This window comes from Lipomyces chichibuensis (genome assembly GCF_038497645.1).
Source record: "Lipomyces chichibuensis strain CBS 12929 unplaced genomic scaffold V1513scaffold_82, whole genome shotgun sequence".
Taxonomy (NCBI): domain Eukaryota; kingdom Fungi; phylum Ascomycota; class Lipomycetes; order Lipomycetales; family Lipomycetaceae; genus Lipomyces; species Lipomyces chichibuensis.
Window position 1 is genome coordinate 1 of NW_027117534.1, and position 24074 is coordinate 24074.

Sequence of the window (24074 nt, forward strand, 5' to 3'; positions counted from 1 at the left end):
TGGGTCCGACTTGCGCAGATTCATACGGTACTTTCCAAGTTCAACGAGTTCACTCTCTTCGTATCTGAAAAGCGACCGCAGATTAGTCTAACGGTTGCAATCTATTACGAACTGCATGATCTGCTCAAGGACGCTTCGGAACGTAAAGAATTTCGAAATTCTGGATGAAGATCTTGCTTTGGCCGTCAAGGAGGGTATGAAAAAGTTTCAGAAGTATTATACTTTCATGGATATGTCCGACACGTACAGTGTACAGTGCGAATTATTTATAATTATAATAGGTTCGCAAAACAGGGATACGGTGACTCATGGCTGAAATAGTTATGAGTGTCATCACAATCTTTTTCTATAGCGCCTGTGCAACAGAACTCCGTTAAATAGTTAACTAAGGATTTAGTGATTGTGCAGAATTTATCGCTGAAACGGGCACCAGAGCCAAACGATTATTTCCTGCCAGATGATAGACATCGCGTGCAAACGGATCAACGAAGGTAGAAAGCTTCATTGGGCTAGGGTTTGGAACGAATCGCGGAAGCGATTTTCCATAAATTGTTAACGGATTCACGCGATTTCGTTGGTTTCGGGAGAATCATGTGATCGCGAGATTTAAGACTATATTTCATTCTTTAGCCTCAAAATAGCAAGACTAAGAGGTGAAAGGTTGCTTGACAATTTCTTTTGCCATGCATCCTGCGCTAGTCAGATTATCCGTGGGACCTAATTAGGACTAGAGGTGGATACAACTAGTACCGTCAACATTTATACTATTCGTAAATTAAAGTTAATCGCAAAAATGAGAGCCTAATAATAATAATATTTGTACTTGGAGAGGAATACAAAGCGGAGACGATGCCGCACATACATTGATTACCCGACTGAGCCCAACATCTTGCAGAAATCAAAGCTTAAGTCAGTCTCAACCACAAATTCCAAGCAAAAGAGAGACATACGATTAAGACTGCAATAATCGCGAAATACGGAGTTATGGTAAAATGTCCTATTGGACTTAAGAATAGGATAACTAAGAAGAAGGCGATAATCGCGAGATAATTTCTGCGAGATTATTGTACATATCGTTCATAGAATGAGCCTTCATCAAATCAGCATACACTTTGCGATATCAATCCTTGACCAACGGAAAAACTTACTGTATCTTGCTCGATAAAAACGCCGATCTCATCTGCATGATCCATTTGATCGTTGACACCAAAGTGCCAGTATATTCCCCGGACGTCATCACTGTTGACTTGTGACGTCGGAAAGGCACTAATATTTCTTACATTGGAATCTCTCGGACCGCGCATCGACTCAGTATTCACTATTCCATCATTCAGATACCAATCGCCCAGATTTTGTCCCAAGATATCTCTTTGTGGAGCAGTGAGATCCTGACCACCCATTGCATACACAGTAGGCATCATCAGCGGTAAGACGTCCTTCCGCGGCAGATACTTACCGGGCGGCGGCAGAGTGACATTGTAATTAATCTCGCTCAGCAGCCTATTTGCCACACTTTGAGTTGCCCATCGTGTGACATCCCATAGACTAACGAGGGACAAGAGAATCGGCCACCCAACGGTGTTGCCAAACGAGTCTAGAATGAGAGTGATAATCCAAGCACCAATGTTCACCAATGGGATCGAGTACAGAACTTTGCGAACGAAATCGACCAGAGGGATGGGGAAGGAATCGATAGCTTCGATCGTCCAGGAAGGCCACTGAGAAGGGAAAGGGATCGTGGAGTGGAAGGAGAAGCTAAAGTAGTAGACATGATTTGAGGTGGACATTGTCTTCATTTGGAGATCATGAACACCTTCGATTTTGTTGTCATAAAAACCATTGTAATTGGACTCCAACCAGGTCGACACTGCGCCTGATTCTAAGCGTTCGCGCATTTTTTGAAATGTCTCCAATTTTCCATTTATCTCCATTCTACAGATGCCCCAATGGTCGAGTTGGAGATCATAAAACCTCTTATCGGGAGTCTGGAAGGATACGGCGGCAAACAACCTTGCCAGAAGCTTGATTGCGGCGTCCGTTGAACCCTGTCGTAGTTTAATTAGCGTCAGTATATTTGACAGAACGAAAGTATATGATGCCGCCATACTGAAAAGAAGTTTTGAAGGACATCTATGATCGTTGTTCCATTGTGTGGAGTCCCCAGAGTCGTCACGGAGATAGCCCAGTTATCTCTTCCTTCGGTACCGAAATACTTTGGATGCAGATCTGCAGAACCACGGCTCATCAGGCTAATCAAGTAGCGGACAGTATTTCCGCCTTGGGAATGGCAGATGAAGTGAACCTTGTTATCTTCATTCCACGTCCAATTTTCGTATTTGTCTTGTGATTTCGAATACAGGATTGCCCGTTTCCGGCCTTTTGTGGTTGTAGTTGTTGGCCTAATGCGGGAGTCGTTATAGTAGTTACCATAGTCAATATCCACATCATGGATTTCATTGATATCTTCAGTCTTGCAATTGAAGATACTGAATCTTGTGGAGGTTAGACGACTTCCAAACGTAAACCTTGGTAATTTACTTTCCAAAGGTAAGCTGCCGGTACAGCTCACAGGCGCGTTCCCAATTAGAAGATATAGGCCCAACTGGAGTGACGATCACGGTATAGCCCCTCTCCATCAGTAAGTAGGGAATATTTTCAATGCCGCCCCAATAATTGATAGCACCAAACAATGGCGTGCCCCAACCGGAGAATCCTGGAACTTGACGTACTGTTAGAATTGGCAGATAGAAAAGCAAGACTGCTTACCCATGACAATCGGAACTGTCTTATCCTCAGGCAAATTATTCTCTAACCTGAGCTGCTTGGCCAGGTTTCGCAGGTTGACAAGGGCATTCGAGTTACCGGACTCCATTTGCAAAGAGTTAGTCTGGGTTAGATGTAGCCAGCAAGCTATCAAATCTGTAGGGCATAAGAATGCATTTCATATGGCTGGGGTACACATTATGTACTTGGCCGGCCACAAACAAATGATCTAGGCACCTGACCCTACTGTCCATGCAGTTATCACACTTCATGGCTGCTGTACCCGAGCTTACTAGAGTTTAATCCAGAGAACTTTATTTCATGGCCGCAGCAGCGATGAGTTCATGGCCTATCTAATAAGGAAGGTAATCATCGTCGACCAGAGGCTTTGTCACACGCTTTTGTGGCACGTTTCGTACGATTAAGGATAGAGAAGGCAAATTGATACTCTTTCGGAGTGACGCGGTTTTTGATGTTGCGGCGCATTAGCCAACATATAATCTTCTTAGAGTGCGAGGGAGAGATAGCTACTCAATTTGGAAAATCTCCTGTTTAAAATTGGGGCAACAGGTCCGCTGCAAAAATCAGTCATCGACTCATTGACCGTTATAGGGCTCATTGACGAACATCAAATACAAAGACTACTCTTTTGTCTTCTGTAGTGTACCTTTTGTGCATGTAAACCGACAGGCCAATGCTTACGCCTAGACCAATCCTTAAACTTGGACAAGCTCTCCACAATCGCGCACAGACCAATGGTGGAATTTGGTGATCAGGCTATGTTGCTGAACTAGTTAGCTACTTCTCCCATATGCTTAGGTGGAAAATCTGTAAATATATTCCTAGATGAACAAAATAGTACTAAGCATCAATAATCACAAATTCGACTGATAGGTGTTGAACTTCCGACGTCGCTCCGGAGCAGCTGCAATGTTATGCATCCTCAATAGTGACGTAATGACAGAATATTAGCCCTAATTACTGCAATCGTCTGTGAGCCAGCCAGGAACTTTGTCGAGACTTCACCTCAGGTATAAAGTTGTCACGTACCTTACGAGACAAGAATCTTTACCACTTGGTAACATTGGTTTTGTCGCTATTAATATGACTGAGCTCAGATGGAGAAGGTTCTGCATTACTAATATTTGCTTCGGCAAGGTTAAGGCAGCACGAGTCTTCTACTTGCAATAAAGCTAATGCAAACCCTAATTGGCAGCGGAGGATGCCGATATTAATTGGTTATCGTCATGACTTCTTCCAAAAGCGGACCACTCTAAACTGCTTTTAGACTACGCGTTAGAACACTGGCCGGACACAGCGTTAACTACACTATCGCAAGCATATGGTCACTCAGCGTAGAGGGGATCAGAAATAGAACCTGTTGTAACTACCCACCGTACTTAAGAAGAAAATTCCTCCTTCTCTTTCTTCGTGGCTCACTGTTACTCTCACCGGTACGCATATAATTTATAGAAACGATCTGGTGCAAGCTAAGCTGATCTTTTTAATTGAACGTATGAGTGTTTGAAGAACCCCAGTTGTGCGGGCATTTCCTCAATGTCTTGTACAAATCGTTACCCTGGATCAGTTATATATATGACCAAGTTAATTGCTCAAATCTGTCTTACACCATGATAAGCAATAATACCAGTGTGTTGATGCGCGGGGTTGGTGTTATTCCTTGCGACGGTTGTTGTCTCCTGACATATACGACAGCGATTTGCCTTCACGGTTCAGAGAGTTATGGGGCTGGCTCAGATTATGTAATGGGGTGTGGTGTAGGCCCCCGAAGTCAAACATGATGAAAAATAATCCAAACATTTACATTACATGAAAACTAACAGAAGGATCGCCACAAGACAATCGAGAGTTCAAGGTTAGGCTGACGCGCAGGGTGGACCATCAACGATCATCAAGTCGCCCAGCAAGCAGCTGAACCCTGTAAATTCAAGAAACCGACCCGTCTTATTCAATAAACCTTCTCATTCACATGCTCTGTCCCTTTCGGCATCCCTTCCCTATGTCTCGTGAACAGGCTCCGGACCCAATAGCCTATCTTGCCCAGATAGTGAAGCATGATGCTCACCTTCCTCTTAGCGCCTCCAGTTGGCTTTCGCACGCGGATCAAGTAGTACAGCATCACAGCCCCAAAAATGTTGAACACGATATAGGCCCATCCGATGCCAAAGTTGCGCCAGCGTTGGCTCCAGTAGATCTCACTGCCCGCGAGAAACTGATCTCCGTTGGAAATGGGGCAGTACTGGCAGTTGAATGTGGCGGAAGGGTTGTAGAGTGATCCGGGTGCCCCGGCGGTAAAATAGGCACGAAGATATTCTCCACAGGTTTGTCCGCTGGGGGGATCAAAGACTGCGAGTTCGTTGTTGGCACAGTGGACCTGGCGCTCGTGGAGGCCAACTGCTGCGAGACCACCGACGAGGTACGACAGCGGCGAGACGCGCCACATGAAGATCCAGAAGCCAGGCAAAGCGCTAGGTGTTTGGAGCACGCCGTTAAACGTAAGCATCAAACTAAAAAGAGTCGTGGCAATATTTCCGGCGGTCTCGGCGTCGGGTAGACTGGCAATCAGAAGGTGGGCGAATGTGCTCATGAAGATGTAGAACTGTATCTGATACAGAAGAAAGAGACCTTGGCGTTCGCTGGATTGATGGCGGCCAAAGACGGGATAGTAGACAGAGGCGAACGCTAGAATGGAAGCTAGGATCTGGAAGGGGATCTCGACAATGATGTTGGCAAGGAGGAAGGCCTGCCAAGAATACGCTTTCGAGGGACGTTCTCGTACCTCGTATAGGGACCGTTGGGTTACGAAGCGAGGCATAATCTGAGAGTGTCAGCTGCATGATATGAAATCGGAGACCAAGGGAGAGAACCAACCTGCTGCACTAAAGTACTGAATATAGTCGTGGTCATGAAGATGGCGAAGAGACTGTTCTGGAGGCCCGCTGAGCTGCTGTTTGGCTTGTAAAACGTGAACCCTATTGGTGTCAGTAGGCACCTCGCTGTACAAAATAATAATAACTTGTTCTGCTTACCAACGAAGAGGGCGCTCATCGTACATAACATGATTTTGCCCCATATATAAGTTGGAGTCCGCCAGTATTGCTGAAAAACGCGAACAGTGGTGTTATAAACCTGAGAAGTCAAGGGCATGGCGAACTCGCTAGAGGAGGAAGTGTCCTCTATTTGCGGCTCCTTGATCTTCTCAGCATGGATTCGGTCGAGCTCGGCTTGGATATTTATGGACTCTTCACTCTCCATCCACACTGTTGGCCAATCTTGCGTAGACTTTCCGGTAGGGCCTGCTCCCACGATCTCAAGCATATATTCGGCGGGATTCTCCTCAGGTCCGCATTTGCGCCCACCTTTGCTCTCAAAATAGTCCAGCAGTATGCTCGAGCTTTCTCCGATGTCACCAAAGTAGACGGTCTTGCCACCTTTGGCGAGGAACAACAACCGATCGAACTCTTGGAATAGAATGGCCGAAGGCTGGTGGATGGTGGCTAAGACCGCCTGTCCATTATTGGCAAGTTTGCGAAGAAAGGAAACGATTCCCCAACTGCTTTGGGAGTCAAGCCCAGAAGTCGGTTCGTCCAGGAAGAGAAGGAGGGCTGGTTTGGCCGCTAGTTCCACTCCAATTGTAAGTAGCTTCCTCTGTTCAACATTGAGACCTTCGCCAGGGCTGCCAACAATTGCTTCACTGAAGTCCTCCATATGTAGCATTTTTATGACTTCTTCAACATAGTCATACTTCTCTTGCCTTGAGACGGACTTGGGCTGCCTGAGCATTGCTGAAAAGCGAAGGGCCTCGCGAACAGTCGTTGTTTCAAGATGCAAATCTTGTTGTTGAACATAGCCCGTCTTACGTTGAAACGAGGCGTCGAAAGGTCTTCCATTGACCAACATATCGCCAGTTATCACGCCCATGGTCGTCCGCTGGGCGAGAACGTCAAGTAACGTGGTTTTTCCAGCTCCGGATACGCCCATCAATGCTGTAAGTGTCCCTGGCTTAACCCAGCCCGAAACGTGATCTAGCAGTCTCCTTGGTTCGCCCATGATGGTGATGTCGTATACAACGTTTCTCCACGTGAAAATATCTTTCTGTGGAGGAATCATGTCGAGGGCTTGTTCAAGCGCCACCTCTTCCTTTGTCGCAATGGCCGTCAGGGTGGTGGCAGATGTATCACCGTTGCGCTCCTCATCGGTAATTTGTTGCATATACTTGGGAATGTGACCCCGACGGAACACGAGAAACTCGGCTTTTGAAGCGGATCCGGAAATGAATTCTGTGGCAGCAAGGTAGACGATATAAAAAGAAATCGTGAACGCGAGGATGATACCAAGGTTCCTCCAGATGTGTGAATAGCTATAGCCATAGCTGGATTGAACCCAGTCATCTCCTAGAACAGTTGTGGCACCCAGTTGAGCTCCAGGGACAGCACACTGAACATTGTCTCCAGTTCCATAAGGCGGCACTAGAGTAGCACAGGCATAGTATTGACCGTGGACCTCATTAACAAGGAGGGCCTCAAATCCATAGGAGATGGGATTGATCCAGCTAATCCATTTGAACCATGGGTGCCTATTGAATGTGAGTCAATGGTCCGAATGTATTAGAAAGGATTGGTGACAAACATGTACGCTCTCTGTACACGGTTAGCTGAGCATCATATCATTGTGAGTGTTTAATTACTGACCTGAATAGTGAAACCCGTATAGATAACAATGGCAAGGACCATTACTCCTGCTAGGGCGAGAGCCTGGGATATCGTTTTGGTTATTGCCGCCAAAGTACGAAAGATCGCGCTCATACACAATTGCGAGCAGAACACAAAGAGGAAGAATATAAAGAACTGCGCAGGTTCCCTTCTCATACCAGCCAAGAAGTACAGAATTATGTTGAAGCATGTCCCTATCACAAATTTCACTGGTACATCCTGCCGCTGGTTGTGAGCGTCGAGTTGGAGTGTTCTATCCAATGAGAATGACCACTTACAGAGACAACACCCGCAAGCGCTTCCGAGAACGCGTGATAAAAGGCGAAACTGACATGTCTGCACTTGTCAGGAGTTGAATCAATCCGAGGTAGAAGGGGGTTAATGCTTACCTCTCAACAATAGGTCGTTGTGCATCTTAGACGTTGGTTAGAACATTTCAAAACGACGGGGGATCGACCAAGAAACTTACACAGCCTGCAGAAGGAAGGAGATTAGTAAGGCATTCTTCGAGAAATGTTCAGAGAGTTCTTGAAATGCGTATCCATCAACATACCCATTAATTTCTGTAATTGACATAAGAGCATTCAATAGAATAGCGAAGAAAAGGGCAGATCCCTTAGCGAAGAAGGCTGCGGTTGATTGCGGTGTTCCATAGAAAATGCTGATTGCCTATTTTAACAGACTGATCACAAGAACGAAGCGGCTAACTGGCTTACCTTCCAATAATCAAAGCCATACCGATCTGACCAACTACTGTCGATATCGTGGATGCTTTATCGTTCCAAAGACGTTGATACGCCCGAACAGTGCAGAGCCTTACCTGCATGGGAATGGAAATAGTGTAGGGCTGCAGGTGATATCATTAGTATAAATAGACCAATAAGGAACTGACAGATCCATAACGGCATACCGATTTCAGAGGAACGTGCTTGGCTTGCGCTTGATGCTTTGCCTCTCGAAAGGTCGCTAATGCCGGGCCGCCCATGGGATTCTCTCTCTCGCTTTGTGCAATCTCTGCTTGCATAGCTTTGAATTCTTGGGATTGCTGCCAATAGCGTTCGAATTCTTCTGGAGTCCGAGGGACCTTGCATTCAAAGCCTTCTCGCGTCTGTCGCTCCGATGGGTTCGTAACCGATGTGAGGAAGTCACCAGTAGTTTGACGTGGGGGGCAATAGTACCCCATGGAGGTAAAATATTCTTTCGCCGAGTTTGCAGGCCCGAAGTAGATTTGGCGACCTTCGTATAAGACAATCGCTTTGTCAAAGATGTCGTAGATAGATTGGCTTGCTTGATATATGGCAACAGCTGGATATCATCAGTTAGCCTTAATAATTCCTCATCATCGTGAGAGTTGTAGCATACCTTGTGTCATGCCGCCGAGGTTGGAAGCAATGCGAAGAGCCTGCGTGAATTCCAGTGCAGTTGCAGCGTCTAGCCCTCTCGTCGAATTATCCCAACAGCAGATGGGACTTCCAGTGACCGCCATCTCGGCAATACTCACCCTTTTCCTCTCTCCGCCACTCACGCCACGGACATAATCGTTACCGACCTTTGTGTTCCTGGTGTGCATTAATCCAAAAATGGCCATCATGACTTCAGCCATGTGCTTCGAGAATTCTTTACGGGGAACTCCGCGAACCCTTGTCGATGGCGTTCGTGCGGCCGCGGCGAAGTTAAGCGTCTGTCCAACCGTGAGATGGGGGAAGTGAACATCGGTTTCGCTATTATAGGCGACTTCTCCACGATACTCCCTTTTGTAGATATGCTGGGGGATTCCATTGTAATGAATGACCGAATCTTTATGCACATTTAGTCCACGTGTTTCTCCGCTGATCGATTTCAAGAACGTCGTGCAGCCAGATCCCGGCTTCCCAAGCACAATTAGCATTTCTCCGTCCTTGACTGTCCCATTGAAGTTCCTCAGTATCTGCTTTTCGGGCTTATGACCAAGATTGAATGTGTCTCTAAGTCTGAACGGCGCCATTAACAGCGAGGCGACAGTGCTCTGCAGCTGCAGTTCTGCGCCCGTACCAGAGACGTTCAAATTTTTGAAAGTAAAACCAGCGCGAGCACGTTTAATTCCATCCTCCTCCATCAACTTTAGAAGCATACGGACCCATTTGTAGAAATCGAACTCCGGCTTGGAAGGGTCTAGTACTGGATTGCCCAACTCAACCCCGGCCAATGTATCCTTCGGTTCCAGGCTGTCTTCTCCGTCGTCCGCCGCGGTACGATACTCGGCATTGGAAAAAACTGATGCAAGACGAGCAAGGTCGGGTCTCTGATCTTCGTGCGTAAATGTCCTAGTCATAATAGACTCATATGCCGGACTTTCCGAGTCGAAATACTCCTCTACGGCTCTTTCGTGACCTAGAGTACCTGGATCGCTCTCCTTGTGTTCATTGATCGAGTCCGCGGAGTTCGACGAGGAAGGAAAAGACGCCATTGGCGCGACACAAGACAATTAGGGAAAAAAAATGAAGTTTGTAGTTAGCGTAATTTAGAACAGCAGCTGGCGCAAACAGAGATTTATAGAATTCGTTCTCTTTGTACTTCGTCATCAGCGGCGCCGACCAACGGCGGGGTAAGGTTTGTGATGAACTCTAATTGGGGCATCGCATCGCAACAATCGTTTCAGCATTCCAACAATCTGCGCTACGTAAGTGGCGCATCGAAGTTTTGTTAGTATTTTCCCTGATTGGACTTCGGTCAACAAAACTTAACGTGTACTACCAACATGGGTTCTCCTTCCTAATTTTGTCACAAGCTAACTCATTAGTCAATTCGGCAGTCGGATCGCGTTTGGAAGCGACTGTAAAAGCGTTCTCGCTGGTCTTTCATCTCTAGCAAGCATATCGCGCCTTTCGGAGCCGCACTCCACGTGGCGCGGATCGCGGGAAGTCCGGTTGCCGAATCCATTGGCGCCCGATCGCCGGAAGTCCGGTTACGGAATCCCGTTACCGAACTATGTAGCCAGCAAAATGACATCAAGGCCCAAGAAACGTGCTATGAGAGCTGCCGGCAAGGAAAGAAAGGTCAGATGCGGATATCCGCCTGAACAATCCTGATTATCCGAATCCGCATCCGGCATCCGCCTTTTTTGTAGTTGCGAGATATGTATCCACTGGTTAATCCGCCGGATATCTCCCTTATATCCGCCGAATCCGCCAATCCGCCGTGAAACTTGTCGCGAAAGTTGTTAAAATGATCGATTTTGAGTTTCGTAACATGGAGCAGGGTTCCATCAACTAGTATATCGATTTAGACCTTGATCTTCGTATTTTCGCATGTACGCTGCCTGAACAACCTTTCTCGGTCGAGATTGACAAAATTAGGGCCGGTTCGAATGCGGATACAGCCAAATGTGACCCTATCCGCCATCCGCCATCTACATCCGTCATCCGTGGTCAGCCATTTGTCGACTAAATCCGCCCGGAATCGGCCGTGATCGAATAAACCTACTACCTTTACGCTAGCCAAACTTTGGTTTAGAAAATTGCATTTCGAAGTTTTGTGCATAATTACCAGTATATTAAACAGAAAAAAATGAGGATGATAATGTTGAATCGTTGATGGATAATATAAAGCTAGGGAATTGTTTGATATACTGTTGAGAATACTAAGAGAACAATCAATGTTCAGCGATGGGTACATATCTGTCAAGACGGATGGCGGATGGCGCATTTGACGGATTCTTATCCGCCAACTTACGACATGGCGGATAGGTATTCGAAGTTCCTATAGACCTAGCCAGGCATTGTTTCCAGTATTGTATTTATTGCGTTTGCATATTGCATAAAAATAAATGTGCAACAATGGCAAGTCCCGAGTATCCTACATTCTAAACTTGTCCAGTCGTTTAGTTGCTCATGTTCCTGCCCTTGGAAGGACCGTTACCCGGCTCACCTTTAACTAATAAATGAAAGCCTCTCTGAAGAGGCATCAGGACACCATTGAATTTGGGTTTCATGTATATGTACTGCGAGACGTGAGTGAGCAATCACCATAGTATCTTATTGCGGTGTGGATATGATTTGGAGTCGGGTCTATTATTGCGACTGTATTCTTTGCACCTTACGTTTGATGCTGTAAGAAGAAGCGCTTAGGTTGTCACGATCTTACTCCTGCTGTATATCATGTCACATCATCTCTACCACGAGATTATATCATTTCATCTCTTATCGCACGGAGATGATGCTTGCGTAGTTGCGTTGAGCTCTCATCGCTTCTTGAAATATGGGTACAATAGTGTGTGGCATTTCTCCACACTCTTTGCGGATCTCTGGAGAGCGACAAATGGGCGTAACGCCCAGGATGTCTAAATCCGTCGTTGACCAGTCACACTACCAGAGTTTTAAACAGCCTGTGCGAAAGGTGAGCAAAATGTTATTGCGAAAGACCTATATGCTCACAATCATGACAATTTAGTGGCTAATTAAAGACGGACATTCCTACAATCCTCTTCCTAGGACAGTTGGGGTTAAGATTAGCGATTTTTTTCCAGACAATGAATGGACCGCCTGCAAAATTCCGGACACTAATGTTCATTTTCGTCAAAACTTCTCCAAGGTCGTTATTCTTGCAATGAAAAAGACCGCAAAAGCAAGATTTATTTGCTTTCTTAAGTCTTGTTCATAGAAGTTCTCACTTCGATAAATAATAAGTCAATAATACTGGCAATTCTTACTTAACAGATCCATTCCTTCCGATGAGCAATCCGCCCATCAGTGTTAGGTCATGATCAAGTGGTTGCAGTGTGATAAATATTGTGAATCTCATCGCTAGTTTCCGGAAGCGAAGAGACGTTGAAGTGAGACCAAAGTGAGAGATTGTGGCTTCTGGCCTGAGGAGTCGACGACTGTTGTAATCGGTGAGTCATTTCTGAAAGTTCGTCAACAGACATGTGCGGTTGATTCATTCGTCACAATCTGCCCTTTTGCAAAATGGAAACCGTTTCCTTTGTGAACAGCACCTACCAAGATTGTTAAGTCAACCCTTTCTTCATGTAGTCATGATCGATGAGATGGGTCATACTAAAACCATCTCATCTGAGTTTTAGAGATCGTTAGATATCGTAGTCATCTGTTCCTTTCGAGGTCATGTGTTCCCATCATGAGTCCCGGTATTGTTAGTTAGGAAGAGAGTAGTGAGTATTTTAGTGTGATGCTTGACGTACTTCTATAACCAGGATAAACTGAACAGCGGATGTCGGGGTCATTTAAATTTATCGCTAACTAATCCCAATAAAATCAGACAATTCAATACGAACAAAAGCATTGACGGAAACAAGCTATCCATATCCCTTAAGTAACACAGCTTTTACTTGCACATTTAAACCAACGCTAATTCGTTTTAGAAAGAGTCATTATACCGCTGGATTGCTGTGTTGTGGACCGCGGTCTGCACAATGTGGACCAGTACCAGTATCCAATAAAATTGGCTGCGTCTTTTCGTCAACACTTAACTGTTCGTCAAATGGGAATGCATCCCCCACAATAAGACCAATATCGAGACTATCGGTCTCTATAGTCGCGGCGCCGTCCTCCACCACTACCTATTAAATTAATCAATACAAAATTTATGCTATTTCAATGTGTATACGTTGTCACTCACGTATTGTTCGCTACTGATATCATTGGTATGCAAGACCGTTTAAAAACCTCAATTAATGCAATATCTAGTGTTCCAAACCAAGTATGGCCGTTAAAGTTATATGGCCCAAATGGTGGGCGACCTTATTTCCTCCATACTCTCAGGACACAGGTAACGACCATCACCCATACAAATTGCGGCACAACTTCTCAGCGGCTGTTTCCCATAGTAAACTCCTCACAAACTAGTTAAGTTACCCGCACGACACGTCGCTTTCTCCCAAAGACGCGTCAAGTTTATTTTTATTTATCATTTACATCTAGCCTGCTAACCACCATGGAGAACACTCAAACTATCGCTGACGGTAATCGAATGGAGTTTGATCCCAATGATCTGCGATTGACTCGCTTTCGTAAAGATGCTATACATAAATACGACACCGAGCCTATCATGTTCTATTTCACAACTAAAGGAGAGTTGGAGGCATGGATCCAGGAGCAACGGCTTTATTGTAACTGGAACAAGCATTCTGGAAATATTAGTTCGGTTCCACGGAAGGTGACTATACTATCCTGACGTTAATTAGAACCTAGAAACGTTAATGAAATGTTTTAGGACAAGCGTCAGCAGCTCAACTCCGTCGATTACAAACTAGTTTATTACTGCGATCATCACGGCCATTATGCTCCACAGCATAAGGAGAATGTCTCTCCAGCTAAGCAAAGGCATGGGAAGGAGACAATCAAGACAAATTGTGGCGCTAGATTCATTGCAAAAAAATTCTCATTGTCGGGGACTATTCAAGTGGAATTCTACTGGCAGCACAATGGACATGAACCAGGCTCCGCAAAGGATATTGCGCTCTCTCGGAACAACCCAGATGTCAAAAAGTGGATCGATGCCAAAGTTTCCCAATACTACAACACGCATTCTGTTAAGGAACTTTTGAGATTGAGTGAATCAGATATGGCACAGGTATTTGGCAGTTTTGGTTACTATTACTCATTTAATGACGATTAACGACGTCGTCTAGATGCTGGATAACAACAGCGATGTGATCTTTGCTTCCCTGCGCGTTACCTTTATGGATGTGTACAATGCCCTGCGAAGGAAGGCCAGAGAGGAGTCAGAGCTAGCACAAAATCTCTCCGATAGCATTACTCTATGGGCGAACAAACTTTCTGAGAATGGTTGGCACACTCATACAGAAACGATTTCACTGCCAGCAAATGAGGTCTTTATATTCTGTGCAACCTCCCACTTCCAATCCTCAATCCTAACGCAGCAGGGCTCTATTGTTTCGATCGACGCCACTCACAATGTCTGCAGGAATGAATACGGGCGCAAGATGTATCTTACGACGATATTGGGACGGGATAGTGCTACTGGTTGTGGAGTTCCGCTTTCTTTTATGTGGACAGATTCAGAGGCACAGCTCCCTCTCATTTCGATTTCTTGAATATGTCAGTCATACATTCGATTATGCTCCAAGAGTCGTCCTGATTGACTGCTCTGAGACAGAGAGGGGCGCTACAGAGTATGTGTTGCCTGAAGTTAAGATTCTCTTTTGCATTTGGCATTTATATCGTGCCTGGGACAAGCAAATCAAAGAGAAGGTGAAGGGTGATTCGTTTTTAACTAAGGTTATACGAAAGGAGATTAAGAAAGCTTTGCTTGATCTGAGGAATGCAAATACAGTAGAACTATTTGAGCAGAAGTGGCAGGCTTTCAAGGCTCGCTATCATCAGCAGGCCCCTCGGTCTCTAACCAATGACTTGGTGGAATACATGGAAAGCTATTGGTTTCCAAAAAGAGCCCATTGGGCAGAATGTCATCGAGCTGCCCAGGGACTAATTGAAACCAACAATTATATTGAATCTTGGCACTCGGTATTGAAAAGGCTATACATTGGAGATGCTCGCCTAAAGCGCCTTGATTATTCCATATCACTTATTTGCTTGAAAGTTGAGCTTGACTATCGCATCAAGCACATCCAAGGAGAATTCGGAATTTATAAGTATAGATACAACAGAGCTGAAACCAAGTCAATAAAGCAAGCGCAGCAGCTTTTAATCTCCAATGTTGATGACTGGATACAACTAATGGACGACCATAGCTTGAGTTGATTGTGTCATGCCACTGGACGCCCTCCTGCTGTCAGGGAATAAATGAGATATGTCTTATGTCTTTCATCTATAACTCATCTAATAATTAGAGGTTGCATAAGTGCTTCAAGTCGAGACACAAAAATATGAACCATCTTTTAACAGCTACGGAAATACGTAGCCAATACATTAAGCAGCCCTTACCCGATGTTGTCGTTGGTGATGTACAGGATGGCATCCGGCTACGCCCATACTCTGAGCTCAACCTGTGGTTATGAGAATACTGGACTTACTGGGTTGATCAGTGTCCTATGACCTACAGCTAATCAGCTATGTCCGAGACTCGGAGATCAGCCCGACGGAAGGATTGCTCTCCTTCTCTGCAGAGCGATCACAACGCCCGGTGCCAGAACATCGTTGCGCTCTCACTACTGATCTGTAGTTTAATATTTTTATTTGATTATCATACCGGTCGATATCCATGAATATTGTCCATGGACATAACTAATCAAGGATGCTTTGTTTGTATCCGTATCCATATCCATATCCTCTTCTATCCGTATCTAACCATTAATATCCACGGATGCCCCTGTATCCATGCCGATCCTTATCAGTTGCAGTGATGTCCGTTGCCTAATTGATGCGAACTATAGAACACCTGCAAGCAAAAGCGCATTCATTACTGTCTAAATGTCAGCGATACAGTTGTTATTTCAACAATGAGTTTTCCTTTATACGCTCCGTCAACTCCGTCTGAGCATCTACAATCAGTAAGTTCAAATTGACAAATACTTAAAGCTTCAAAGTAGTAGCTAAGTTAACTATAATAACTATATCCTTCCTTCCAAACGCTTTGAATTTGACCTCTATCGATATCTCGGATGGCCGAGGATATGCTGACTTTCAGGATGTGCTGATTAAGCCTAGTCTCAATTGGTGGATGTAGTGATGATTGGAAGTATTGTGGTCGGGTTTTCTACAGGTGTGGCACACTCGTCGTTATGTCAAGGCATAGGGGCTTAAGGATTGGATGCACTATCGCTGAACTGATAGTCCATTGGACGTGAAAAACTTTGTTAATATTCAAAACAACAATTAAAAAGACAATGACTAAGACAATTCGAGATGATATGCAACCAGTTTTCAATTTCACTCAATCAACCCACCCTGTTTGCACAACGCATAGAACATGCTGCTCTTATTACTCAATAATACCTGGGGCGTGTCAAATTCAACCACTTTACCCGCAGCTAGCACCACAATCCTGTCCGAATCAATAATCGTATTTAGTCGATGCGCGATAGTGAGAATTGTCCGGTCTTTGAACTCCTTTCTGATAGTTTCTTGTATAATTTGATCGGTCTCTACGTCGACCGCTGCCGTCGCTTCATCGAGAACAAGTATCTTACTGGGGGTGAGTAGTGCACGGGCAAGGGACATTAACTGTCGCTGTCCTACGCTGAAATTCGAACCACCTTCGATGATACGGGCATAAAGCCCTCCATCCATACTAGCCACATGGTTCTTCAAGTGACTGAGCTCCAATACATGCCATAGCTGGTCGTCCGAAAACCTGCTGCCAGGATCGAGATTCTCGCGGACACTTCCCTCGAACGCTTGTGAGTCTTGTGGGATAATGGCTAGTCGCTGTCGCAGATCACGAAGGCCGAGCTTGCTGGTATTTACAGAATCGATGGATATAAATCCACCTACTGGCTCAATCATGCGGAATAACGAAAGTGTGAGTGACGATTTGCCCGCTCCAGTTCGACCAACAATACCGATCTTTTCGCGCGGCTTAATCTTAAGATTGATACCTTTCAGCACAAGATCCAAGCCTAAAGCTGTTAGCAGTTGTACTGAATGCCCGAAAAGGGATTATAAAGTACATACCAGGACGGTACCGTGTAGAGTAGTCATAGAGCTCAACTGCACCATTCGTTGGCCAGTCTGCCCGTGGCCGGTTATCCTCGATAACTTCAGGCGCCTCACACGGTAACTTGCAATACTCTAAAATACGCTCGACCGACACAGTCGAAATCTCGACTTCAACGGTCGTGCGGACGATAGCACCCAAGGCTTGTGTAACCTGGAACGCGTAAGACATAGTCAGTCCGACAAGACCAGACGACAACCGGCCCGATGTTATTGCGAGAATGGAGAGAAGTGCCGTGGAGAAAATTATCGTGCTGCCGAGAAACTCGAGTCGAATGGCAAGCCAACGGCGTGCGATCATTGATGGATAGTACGCTCTATTATTGAAATCAATGTGATATTCGTTGATGTGGTTGAAGCGACGGATCTGTGAATAGGCACGGACTGTGCTGACACCGTTAAGGCTCTCTTGGAAATGAGCGTAGATCGGCGATCGAGAGATGGACTCGAGCCGTTTTAGCGCACGAGATGTTCGAAGGTAAAACTTTTGGTAGTAGACGTACAAGAAGGCGATCGGAACCACCAAGACGATAAATACCGGATTGGCTAATGAGATGACGAAAATTGAGAATAGAACCTTACAGGTATTCGTCAAGAAATTGCTAAATACTCGCGCGAGAGCCTCGTCGACTCTGTTGACGTCTGCTGTGAATCTGTTGATGATGCGTCCAAGAGGAGTAGTGTCAAAAAATGACATAGGAGAACGAATAACATGTCGGAGCATGCGATCATGTAACTTTCTAGCGGCTTCAATCGTGCAGAAAATCCATAGTACAAGAGTGTAGAATAGCGTCAAGAAGGCTGCAGTAACACCAAAGAAAAGATAGACGCCGAGATATTTGCCCGTATCCGGATTATCACCATATCGCGTATTCACATCACTCCAGTGCTTAAGCCAAATATTGCCACCAACAGACATACTATTCGACGCAATCATAAGAACAAGGAAAGTTACAACGACGGAGACATTGGCAGCCTTGATATACTCTCTATATACTCCTAACTTGACTTGACCCTTTTCCGAATGCTCCTTGACTTGCTTGGAACGTCGATTAGGGAGGTCGTCAATAAGCGTCGGTTTCTTAAAACTTGCTGTACTAGCTCTTCGTAGAGGTACACCAAACTTTCCGGCATGAAAGGCCGCGAGATCCTCATCCTCATCTTCATCTTCATCTTTGCCGGATGCCAACGGATCCGTCTTCTCGTCCGTTTCTTCAAGGACCTCTTCTTGCTCTCGGTGAGTACCGAACTCATTGACCAACTTGTAGATCTCGCTATCCGTTCGCGTCATAATTTCAGAATACAATCCTGTCTCGACGATTCCACCATTACGCAGCATAGTAATAGAGTCCGCCTGAGCAAGTACGGCAATCGCATTCGTAGCCATAATCTTCGTCTTTGTCGCCAATAATCCCTGAGGTCCAAGGACATTGTCAATCAAATGACGGCCAACATGCTGATCAACTGCCGACAACGGATCGTCGAGAATGTAAACATCAGCACGAGCATACACAGCTCGCGCCAACGCCAGTCGCGCCTTCTGACCACCGGATAAACTGATCCCCTTTTCACCGACGAGAGTTTCATCTCCGTCTGGAAGAACTCCAAAGTCCTCCACCAACGCACAGGCGTGGACGGTTTGTTCGTAGAAACCAGCATGGAATCGTTTGCCGAATAAAATATTCTCCTTGACAGTCGCATTCATGATCCATGGGACCTGAGAACAGTATGCAACATGACCGCGGACAGTTACGCTTCCAGATTCACGATACAGATCCCCTAGTATAGCCTGGAGAAATGCTGATTTTCCCGCCCCCACACGACCAACAATGCATGCAAGCTGTCCCAGTTTGGCATCAAATGAAATGTTCTTTAGTGCTGGGTGCGCACCAGCTTCATCCCATAGGAAGGTACCAGACGCGATAGTCACAGCTGACTGGCCACTCTGAGTAGCAGCATCAAAGTACTTCACCGCATCTGGCTGTAGTTCAGACGCTACTAGAAAATCGCGCAGACGAGTAGCCGAGATATTCGCTTCAACGAACTTAGCAATGACTTGTGGGATCTGGGTAAGAGGGTTGGAGAGAAGATTGAAGAGTGTCAATGCTGGAAAGACGATATCGGTCGAGAGGGGCCTGCCGGCCGTCCAAACAAAAATTGCAAATGTCGAACAGGATACAAAAAATGGAGCGCATGAGCCAACAAAATTGGCAATGGCAGAATATACACCCCTCTTTCGGAGATTCGCTAGCTCCTGGTCGTTTCGTATCGCGTTCAGCCTTGTGATAAAGGCTTCCTCCCAAGCATAGAGCTTGATCGATTTGATGGACGCCAAAATCTCACCAGTAAGTCGAGTGCGCTTGTCTTTGACTTTCATCTGAACCTTTTGCAACGCCCGCCTCTTCCGAGCAATGTAGGCATTAATCAAAATTGTGCACAAGGTGACGCAAACGCCGGCCCACATGCTGTTTCCGAGGAGCGCATGCAAATTGAACAGACACAACATGATCTGAAACGGACCGGACCAGATGGCTTGAGCGGATTGAGCCAGGTCCTGTAGCCGCTGCACATCGACTGTCATATAGTTAACAATATCACCGGTAGACTTGGACTGCCGGGACTCATTTGACAAGCACATGGACTTGCGATAGATGCTCGACGTGAGTGACGACTTAATATTCAAGCCGGTACTAAAACAACGGGCAAGGTATTGCTGTTGCATCATAGTTTGTGCAAACGAACAGGCGAACATGCCCAGCACAATGATAATTCCGCCCGAAAGTGGAACTGGTTCATCCACTGTTTCACTATTGTATGAATTGACAAACAACAATAGTCGCCGCAAAAGATTTGGCTGCATGAAGGCCAGGACGTCACCAGTAAGCTTAAAGCCAATACCAATCAGATACGTAGAGCCAAAGCAGCGGAAGAGTGCACGAGGCAACGACGGAACCCGCGCCTGCTTCTCCGTCTGCCAAGCAACATCAAAATCTTCCCTTGTCTTGTCGGTTCGCGAGTCATGAGGAAGATCCGGTAAGTCTTCTTCGGTGAGAACATTCTCGTAGCCAAGTTTCATCAACTTAGTCAAATAGAAAAATGTGAGCCGCGAGAAAATATTGGCGCCTGCATCCGCAGAGTTGTCCATCTCGGTGCTGAGAGATTCATACTGTGAAGGCGGTCTTGAAATGCACGCAGTCACTATTCCTGTTAGAAGGATCACAATAAAAATAAAAGTGTTAACGCACCAATTAGCTCTCCAATAGTGGCAAACAATCCAAGCACGAAGGATGTAAAGAGAGTCTCATGTTCGGTCCATACTTTCCGCTGCACTTGCCCGTAAAATTTCACAAAGCCGGTGACAACACTCATGAACCAATAGAAGAGGACAATTCCACTTGGCACGCGCGCGCGGAAATACTCAATATACTGGACATATCCAGCTGCTACCAATGATGCTATGTAGAATAGAGTAGAAATAATGCGAAGGTCAGACAAGCTGCCGGATATACTGCCGAGAATAATAACATATACCAACTGACAAAAGACGATAATCGCGAGTAGAGCAAACTTCACGTAGAACCATGCGTTTGGAGCTGAAAAAACAGTGGTGCATTTTCTGAGGGCTCTGAGGTCTCGAGGAATGAGAACCAGCAAGCCGATGCCGAGCACAAGAGGGACAACCGAATCGGCAAAACATGGAGTGAAGTTGTAGTATACAGGGGACATAGGGCCCCAGCCCTCTGGATCCGAGCAAAGCACCATACACGAATTGCAGAACCCGTAGGGACCAGTGACAGCAGCAACCAAGGACGTGTGTAGTGAATTGGAAGGCGTTGAACGAAGGGAGGTTGTTTATTAGGTTGTCGAGTAGTGCTATCTCAAATTCTCGCAACTTTCCCCGAACGCCGCAGCATTAAGTCCGCCCGATAGATAAAAGCCAGTCTGCTCGCGTGGCGCGTTCTGCTTCAAAGCCCTACGATGTCTGTCACCACGCGCGCAGATACGTGCAGTGAATTAAAACTGTTACTAATTATTATAACAAGAACTACTCGCGACTTTACAGCAGTTTTGTTTGCTGCTAGATTGCGTCAGTTCTGGCTCGGACCACCGCACAAATGCAGGGGCTGAGAAGCCAATGCCGAGAGAGTAAGAACAGCTTTGCCTGCGCCTCTTTTTATCTCCGTGCTCGCTTGCTCCCTCTAGCCACACAAGCGTTATACTTAGCCCCGTGGCGTCAGCCCACTAGAACCAGCTCTAAGTCCGCTTTTTCCGCAATTGATATATGTGGTCGTTATATGATAGACGATTGCGCCAGCTATGGAGGATGGGATTGAATTCGCAAACCAAAGTAGGCGGAATACTTGGGCATCCTGGACTTTTTCCCTACTCACAATATGCCGCCATCTGCCGGCTTTGTGTTGCTGTCCCTGATTGAGCTGTACCTAATGTCTACTCTACGCAGGTCCCGAGAGCAACGGTTGGTTTCTACATCTTTACTCTACTCTGAATTTGGACTATTAAGCGATACTTTTGTTACGCGATCATGTTGAAACCTGCACTAATTGATGCCTTGCCTTCGGTTCACTCTGATCCCACTTCCGGGGCATAATTCAATCTCTTGGTAGTTCGTATCCGTTCATGATAGTAGTTATTCGTCTTGATTACAACTCTAAAATAATTTACACTTCGTAGTACCCCAAACTGTTGTCCTCAAAATATGCGCTTCGACAATGGCTGTACACAGTGTTTGTGCATTCAACATTACATTGTTAATCAACCAGCTTTAGTCTCTTCACCATTTCAACCCAGAAGAACGAGTATCCAGACATGGACCATCCATGTACTGCTGTTGCCGTGTCGCCCTTCAGTTGACTACACTCGAGCGAAGCAAAATTTTCTAGGTCTTCTTGCTTTTTTAAGATATACAGCCAATGTACAAGAACCAGCGTTCAAAGTCTTAGCAGTCTCGATCTATGAAATAACGCGTGCCGAACTGGTAAGATGGGGTTCATAATCCTGTTCACTAACCAGAAAAACAAAAATGAAGGGGACGCCTTCTCTTCCGTTCGTCGGCTCGCGAGTGACAGTGATTAGTTGTCGAGCGTCGAAGGCCAGGCTTGAACGCAGTGGATCACTGAGTGCTTAGCGAAAATTCTAGTACGAGTAAACGCGGTGACAGAGATAGCTTCTTCGAGGATGTGCACTTTTGGCATTTGGCATTGGATACGCGATCCTATATGTATTTGGAGAACACGTCCATGCTAGGAATATATCCGTATTTCACACAGCTGTAAGTTGTGCCGGTACAACTATTCTCACATGATGCTGCTACATAACCCATGCCTGCTACCTGTATTGACACGACCTTGCTCCTCGATGGGCAACACACATCGCCTTGGTTTGCTTGACATAAATTGCGAGCGTGATTTATGCGTGTGTAGCCTGAATAGTTCCACAATGAACACGCATTGCCGATCAGAGCATGGCTTTTACTGCATGGTATTTCTAACCACCTCTTCCGTAGGACTTCTGCAACCTCGGCATCACCATATGCGTAAAGGCGGCCACGTAGTTCTTCTTGTACCGCGGTTGAATTATAATCGATAGCATCGGCGATGTTGACCACGTCATCGATCCAGTCAAAGACTTCATTAATACTTTCAGGTCGGTCTTTGAGATAGAGGATCTGTAAGTAATTCATTAACGCGTTTGACTGATTGCCATCAAAGGAATAGCGTAATTTGTCATCAATATATGCGACTTTGTCTGTCGATGTGTTCAGTAATGTAACACCAAAGCCAAACTGGCCCGCAATGTCATCAGACATCCCTAAAGCTTTCACAGGATCGTATTGATATTCAAGAACCAGGCCACTTCCAAAATCTGCGCCTAACTGAGTGGAAGTAGTCACATCAGTAGTATTTTGCACGAATGCTAATGCTCGCACAATGGACGCTAACAGTACCAGTAGCATGCTAAATATAGAGCGAACTCGTAACATATTAAATTTAGCGAGAGTAAAAAGTGCGCACCAGAAGCGACGACTGTATAATCCTGACAATAGCGAAACGAATGGCACAATGCATATAAATTTAATAAATATTATTGTAGAGCGAACCTTTAAGACCAATAAATCGTTGGCTGGAAAGTTTGAGCGTGATGGTGACAGTAAGAAAGACAGAACGAGGGATATTTATCAACGTTGAGGGCTCTACAGTTCGATGCACGCTGACACTGTGCGTAATTACTTTAACATAGCTAACAAGTATCATTGGTCCCGGCACTCATATGCATCGCCTCGCAGTATTTTACGATTCTACACTAGTCCCAAAGAGGAGTACTGCGTCGGCGTCTTATCTTCTAAACTCCATCCTCTGTTGGTCCTCGTCATCACGCTATGGCTCTCAGTCAGCTGGGCCAGTCAAGCTTTGCAGAGTTAAATTTCTCGCCACGGAGGAACTAACACAGTCATTAATAAGGGTAGGATCAAAGAACTATAGATGTATATATCATGACAGTTGACAGATTGCTCTAATACCTTGATTTTTGTTGGGGCAGAATCGTGACTTTAAGCAATCCTGTACATTCGTCAATGCCGTATCTGCCCCCCGCACCTACTGTGGGCGCAGTGCACGGATGCATCCATCACCTAGTAGAGTTACACATGGCAGACGAGTTTTGGCATAAATGCAACGACAGTCTGAGGAAAGAAAATGGAATATGCTGCTCATCAGAGTCCACGATGACCCTCGGGGCCGATTTAATTTTATTATGCTGAGCCGTCAGCAATCTCAGCATTCCTTAACCTGGGGCCAGAAGCTTTTAGTCCGAAACAGACAAGAGGATTGCGATGTGGATAAGGGTTCGTGGGTGGCACGCACGCCGTAAAATTAATAACGTGATGTTACTAATAAATCAAAAGAAACAAAAAAGCTATCATACATTG

General features: G+C 45.6%; 6 protein-coding genes across 6 annotated transcripts; 2 read left to right on the forward strand and 4 right to left on the reverse strand.

The window, feature by feature from the left end:
• Positions 1-18: 18 nt before the first annotated feature.
• On the forward strand, positions 19-168 carry V1513DRAFT_428282 (uncharacterized protein; the record flags this gene model as incomplete). The annotated part of the gene is made up of 1 exon (XM_066896269.1): positions 19-168. A coding segment is annotated over one exon (150 nt), but the record flags the coding sequence as incomplete, so codon positions are not given.
• A 653-nt stretch (positions 169-821) lies between these two features.
• V1513DRAFT_454817 (Alpha/Beta hydrolase protein) lies at positions 822-2975 on the reverse strand. Its single transcript, XM_066899428.1, has 5 exons — positions 2767-2975; positions 2539-2719; positions 2108-2492; positions 1149-2045; positions 822-1090 (listed from the first exon to the last, which is right to left on the reverse strand). The coding sequence occupies exons 1-5, from the start codon at positions 2870-2872 to the stop codon at positions 1022-1024; spliced, it is 1638 nt and encodes a 545-aa protein (XP_066750474.1). The 5' UTR covers positions 2873-2975; the 3' UTR covers positions 822-1021.
• A 1506-nt stretch (positions 2976-4481) lies between these two features.
• On the reverse strand, positions 4482-10010 carry V1513DRAFT_454824 (ABC-2 type transporter-domain-containing protein). Its single transcript, XM_066899429.1, has 12 exons — positions 8859-10010; positions 8407-8801; positions 8213-8343; positions 8050-8157; positions 7966-7970; positions 7886-7910; positions 7775-7832; positions 7476-7715; positions 7414-7424; positions 5814-7360; positions 5656-5756; positions 4482-5602 (listed from the first exon to the last, which is right to left on the reverse strand). Exons 1-12 carry the CDS (start codon positions 9940-9942, stop codon positions 4733-4735), a joined length of 4575 nt encoding a protein of 1524 aa, XP_066750475.1. The 5' UTR covers positions 9943-10010; the 3' UTR covers positions 4482-4732.
• A 3414-nt stretch (positions 10011-13424) lies between these two features.
• On the forward strand, positions 13425-14547 carry V1513DRAFT_428285 (uncharacterized protein; the record flags this gene model as incomplete). The annotated part of the gene is made up of 3 exons (XM_066896270.1): positions 13425-13646; positions 13704-14063; positions 14122-14547. The coding sequence occupies 3 exons, from the start codon at positions 13425-13427 to the stop codon at positions 14545-14547; spliced, it is 1008 nt and encodes a 335-aa protein (XP_066750476.1).
• A 1701-nt stretch (positions 14548-16248) lies between these two features.
• On the reverse strand, positions 16249-21184 carry V1513DRAFT_467338 (P-loop containing nucleoside triphosphate hydrolase protein). Its single transcript, XM_066900109.1, has 3 exons — positions 20374-21184; positions 17087-20326; positions 16249-17031 (listed from the first exon to the last, which is right to left on the reverse strand). Exons 1-3 carry the CDS (start codon positions 20888-20890, stop codon positions 16343-16345), a joined length of 4446 nt encoding a protein of 1481 aa, XP_066750477.1. The 5' UTR covers positions 20891-21184; the 3' UTR covers positions 16249-16342.
• Positions 21185-22251: 1067 nt separating this feature from the next.
• Positions 22252-23272, reverse strand: V1513DRAFT_320295 (uncharacterized protein). The gene has a single exon (XM_066894678.1). The coding sequence runs from the start codon at positions 23127-23129 to the stop codon at positions 22362-22364; it is 768 nt and encodes a 255-aa protein (XP_066750478.1). The 5' UTR covers positions 23130-23272; the 3' UTR covers positions 22252-22361.
• Positions 23273-24074: the final 802 nt, after the last annotated feature.